The sequence below is a fragment of the Oncorhynchus masou genome, chromosome 5, assembly GCF_036934945.1.
Source record: "Oncorhynchus masou masou isolate Uvic2021 chromosome 5, UVic_Omas_1.1, whole genome shotgun sequence".
Taxonomy (NCBI): Eukaryota; Metazoa; Chordata; class Actinopteri; order Salmoniformes; family Salmonidae; genus Oncorhynchus; species Oncorhynchus masou.
In genome coordinates, this window is record NC_088216.1 from 13,711,704 (window position 1) to 13,717,024 (window position 5,321).

The 5,321-nt window shown below is 48.4% G+C and overlaps 1 protein-coding gene across 1 annotated transcript; it reads left to right on the forward strand.

Moving 5' to 3' along the window:
- Window positions 1-853: 853 nt before the first annotated feature.
- Window positions 854-3,894, forward strand: LOC135533689 (ABC transporter F family member 4-like). Its single transcript, XM_064960965.1, has 4 exons — window positions 854-932; window positions 1,180-1,248; window positions 1,519-3,280; window positions 3,738-3,894. Exon 3 carries the CDS (start codon window positions 1,519-1,521, stop codon window positions 3,031-3,033), a length of 1,515 nt encoding a protein of 504 aa, XP_064817037.1. The 5' UTR covers window positions 854-932; window positions 1,180-1,248; the 3' UTR covers window positions 3,034-3,280; window positions 3,738-3,894.
- Window positions 3,895-5,321: the final 1,427 nt, after the last annotated feature.

Genomic DNA, 5,321 nt, shown 5'->3' on the forward strand with positions numbered 1-5,321 from the left:
GTAAATACAAAATAAGAAGAACATGATAAAGTAAGTAAACATACTATACACATGGTCAGTTCCAGTACCATATTATAATGTACAGGGATACTGGATCTATAGACGTAGATATGTATAGGGGTAAACATACGATATACATGATCTATGAGTCGGTGTGCATGTGTGTCGAGTCAGTATAAATGTATGTGTGTGTGAGCAAATTATGGAGTGAATGTTTGCCCACACTGCATGGGAACCCCGGTCAAAAGTAGTGGAGCAATAAGCACATGGGCTTTTCAGTTTTGTTGTTCTGCACGTTTTTGAGAGAGAGAGAACCACACACAGCATATGAGAGAGCGAGAAAGAAAAAGACAAATACGAGGTGTAAAGAAGGGAGAGAATCAGGAGATAGGAGAGGAACAGAAGGAGCGTGCCATTGAGCTTGGTTGCTATAGACACACGAGGACGATTACTGGAAGAGAATCTGACAGTATTTCCGGGTCAGGGAGCAGTGCAGCACTGGTGTACACACGGTTCTACGTGAGTTTTAAAAGTAAGTCAACTTTAATGCCATCATTTCTAAATATTAAATGATGAAGCGTTCAGCTAGTCTTCCAGCGAATTGCTGTGTTGACCCGTTGCAAAGTGTTTTATCACCGGTGACGGGTTATTTGGCCGGCTAACATGGCAAGCTAGCTAACCCTAACACCCCATGCACACATTCAATCGATGCTGCTTGCTAGCATAACTTGACTTACACTGATCAAGCTGTTTTGTAAACTATATTATAACCTAGGCAAATAGACTGTTAAATGTTATTGTTTTGTATGACTTACCTGCGTTAACTGAACTGGATGTGTTTCATTCTGCAGACGGCTTTTCATGACGAAGTGGTTTTCGTGTCCGAGAAGACAGGAAGATACAACACCGTGGAAAAGGTCTTTATTGATCAGGTAGCTAACGTCAGATGAGATCACCATAAAATAAATCACTATCAATTTATCAAATCACACAAACAACAATCATTATCAATTGATCACCAGTCAGTGTATGTGAATCACTGATTTTAAGACCCCTTCCTCCACATGTGCTGGGATTGGCTGCCAATTTGGATAGACAACCTATGAAACATAGTACTTTAGCCAACATCTACTGTAAAAGTTTACTGTTAGTTTTTAATCCATGCTTTATCCCCTGTAGGCTCAACGTTTGGCCCTACAGAGGGAGATAGACAAAGAGTCCCAGTCCACGGTTTCAGTCAGATCACTGGTTTGTATCTGGTTCTGTGTTGCTCTCCAAAATGACACTGACTGCATCCCAAATGCCACCATATCCCCTATTTAGCGCACCACCTTTGGACCAGGACACATTGAGTCAGAAGAAGTGCACTAATATAGAAAACGGGGTTCCATTTAGGACACACACTGTCAATATCAATATTGTGTCCATTTTAAACCGAAAATGCATTCTCTGCAATGTCCTTTGAAGTGACTGCTTCTTTCAAACAGATCCATATGGTGGGATGTTTATTTTTCTCAGATGGTCCAAGCTGACACAGGCAACAGGCACATTACCATGAAGAAGACGAACAAGAAGAGTGGGAAGGACACCCACGCTGAGGATGAGATCTCAGAAAACACTTCCATAAACCAGGGGAATAGCGAAAGAGTGAAGAAGAAAAAGAAGATGAAAGTAGAGACTCTGGTAGAAGAAGAGCAGGTTTCATCCAATGGGGAATGGGGGAATACGGAAGGAGAGCAGGTTTCATCCAATGGGGAATGGGGGAATACGGAAGGAGATCAGGTTTCATCCAATGGGGAATGGGGGAATACGGAAGGAGAGCAGGTGAAACAGAAAGGAAAGAAGAAGAAGAAGAAGTTGTTGTCTGGGACTGACACCAACGGTGAGGAAGTCATGACTAATGGAAATGACGGAGGAGGGTGCGGCCAGGAGAAGAAGAAGAAGCAGAAAGGTGTTAACACTGTTAAAACGGAGCTAGAGACAGAACACAGTGGATTAAAGGATGAGAAAGGAGTAGTGGAAAATGGGCAGAAGCTGAAAAAAAAGAAGCTCTCTCAGGCAGAAGAGACAGAGATCAGCGTTGTCAAGGTAGAGGAAGGAGGGGTGATAGAAATAAAGAAAGGCAAGAAAACGAAGGGAAAGACAGAGGAAGAAAAGAAAGTGAAAAAGATCCCTAAAGCTGCTGAACCAACTGAGGAGAGTCAGGAGGAGGAAGAGGGGGAGATGAAGAAGAAGGGTAAGAAGAGAGCAGTCACTGAGAAAGGAGAGATGAAAGAGAAAGAGTGCGGAGAGGCAGAGAAAGAAGTGGTAGTAAAGAAGAAGAAGGGAGCTGAGGCTACAGCAGCAGTACAGGAGGAGGAACAGAATGACACCAAAAAGAAGAAGAATAAACCCAAGTCCTCCAGCAACGCTGCAGACATCACCATGGAGACGGAGAGAAAGGAGGAGGGCAAGAAGAAGAAGGGAGCTGAGGCTACAGCAGCAGGACAGGAGGAGGAACAGAATAACACCAAAAAGAAGAAGAATAAACCCAAGTCCTCCAGCAACGCTGCAGACATCACCATGGAGACGGAGAGAAAGGAGGAGGGCAAGAAGAAGAAGGGAGCTGAGGCTACAGCAGCAGGACAGGAGGAGGAACAGAATGACACCAAAAAGAAGAAGAATAAACCCAAGTCCTCCAGCAACGCTGCAGACATCACCATGGAGACGGAGAGAAAGGAGGAGGGCAAGAAGAAGAAGGGAGCTGAGGCTACAGCAGCAGGACAGGAGGAGGAACAGAATAACACCAAAAAGAAGAAGAATAAACCCAAGTCCTCCAGCAGCGCTGCAGACATCACCATGGAGACGGAGAGAAAGGAGGAGGGCAAGAAGAAGAAGGGAGCTGAGGCTACAGCAGCAGGACAGGAGGAGGAACAGAATAACACCAAAAGAAGAAGAATAAACCCAAGTCCTCCAGCAGCGCTGCAGACATCACCATGGAGATGGAGAGAAAGGAGGAGGGCAAGAAGAAGAAGAGAAAGGCCTCTGCACTAACAGAGGAGGAGGAGGATGTGTTGGTGGTGGACAAGCGGAAGCCCAAACATATGAAAAGGGTGGATATGACAGGAGTAGTGGAACAGGTGGAGGACGGAGAGAGCGAGGAAGGAAAAAGAAGGTGAAGAAGAGCTCTGAGGTAGAGACAGAAATGGAGGACAGCACCCCTCACCAGAAAGGGAAGAAGGTTATGACGAAGGGGAAAAAGAAGATAAAGGTGGAGAGCTGCGACCCTGAATACCAGGAGGTGAGTTAAAGGGGTTAAGGGTGAGAGGTGAAGAGGTTATCAAATCATGGGTCTCCTTCAGCAGGGTACAACGTTGTGGAACGTTCCGATAGACATATATGATGTAGAACAAACATGTCTCTCTGACATGTAGAATGAGGAATCATGTCGGCTCTATTCCTGACATTTCTATCTGAAATGGTCAACAATGTTTGCCTCTGGAAGGTGGCCCTGATTCTAGAGCCATTTGAAAGGTCCTTGTTGAAAGTATTGTAAAAACCATGTGCTGACCCGCACCCAGAATGCTGGAGATGCCGACAAACAGAATAGTGAACTGTTAAATGAATATATGCTCCCAACAATTGAATAGATAAAACACGGTTGACTTTCTTACTTATTTGTTTCTACTTAAAGGTATTAAAACGCTGACAGTATCAGTCTGTAGTTGTCTGATATGTTGTTTTGCTCCAACCCCCAGAGGGACCAGACGGATGTGGTTTTCCTGTCAGAGACCAGGGGAAACGCCTTCGAGATCAATATTGATCAGGTAGATCACTAACAACCCATTAGATCTATTTGGATCCTGTGAATCCCACTTGCCAGTCCACCAATCCAACTCTGTCACTGTGAGAAAGAGAAATGTAATTTCTTCCTGGTCTGAATTAAACATTGTATATTGATTCTGTAACTATTAATGAATAATATTATGAATGCATTATATTATACAAATGCTTATTAGTGAATGCTGTTGTCATTGATTAACACAATGCTGCAGTCAAACATGTTGGACACACACCAACCAATATAAAGGCTCTATACGGATTAAGTAAAACCCTCTGACTGTAATAATATACGTGGCACTAGAAGCATCCGAGGGAGTGAAGCTGGTCTGTGTGGCGCTGGCTCCAGAGAGGCCCATAGTGCCTGGTCTGTGTGGCGCTGGCTCCAGAGAGGCCCATAGTGCCTGGTCTGTGTGGTGCTGGCTCCAGAGAGGCCCGTAGTGCCTGGTCTGTGTGGTGCTGGCTCCAGAGAGGCCCATAGTGCCTGGTCTGTGTGTGGCGCTGGCTCCAGAGAGGCCCATAGTGCCTGGTCTGTGTGTGGTGCTGGCTCCAGAGAGGCCCGTAGTGCCTGGTCTGTGTGGTGCTGGCTCTAGAGAGGCCCATAGTGCCTGGTCTGTGTGTGGCGCTGGCTCCAGAGAGGCCCGTAGTGCCTGGTCTGTGTGTGGTGCTGGCTCCAGAGAGGCCCATAGTGCCTGGTCTGTGTGTGGCGCTGGCTCCAGAGAGGCCCATAGTGCCTGGTCTGTGTGTGGCGCTGGCTCCAGAGAGGCCCGTAGTGCCTGGTCTGTGTGTGAGCGCCTGGCTCTAGAGAGGCCCATAGTGCCTGGTCTGTGTGTGGCGCTGGCTCCAGAGAGGCCCGTAGTGCCTGGACTGTGTGTGGCGCTGGCTCTAGAAAGGCCCATAGTGCCTGGTCTGTGTGTGGAGCTGGCTCCAGAGAGGCCCATAGTGCCTGGTCTGTGTGTGGCGCTGGCTCCAGAGAGGCCCATAGTGCCTGGTCTGTGTGTGGCGCTGGCTCCAGAGAGGCCCATAGTGCCTGGTCTGTGTGTGGCGCTGGCTCCAGAGAGGCCCATCGTGGCTGGTCTGTGTGTGGCGCCCATCGTGGCTCCAGAGAGGCCCATAGTGCCTGGTCTGTGTGTGGCGCTGGCTCCAGAGAGGGCCCATAGTGTCTGGTCTGTGTGGCGCTGGCTCCAGAGGCCCATAGTGCCTGGTCTGTGTGGTGCTGGCTCCAGAGAGGCCCATAGTGCCTGGTCTGTGTGGTGCTGGCTCAGAGATAGTGCCTGGTCTGTGTGGTGCTGGCTCCAGGCCCATGTGCCTGGTCTGTGTGTGGCGCTGGCTCCAGAGAGTGCCTGGTCTGTGTGTGGCTGGCTGGCTGGTCTGTGTGTGGCGCTGGCTCCAGGTCTGTGTGTGTGGCGCTGGCTCCAGAGAGGCCCATAGTGCCTGGTCTGTGTGTGGCGCTGGCTCCAGAGAGGCCCATAGTGCCTGGTCTGTGTGGCGCTGGCTCCAGA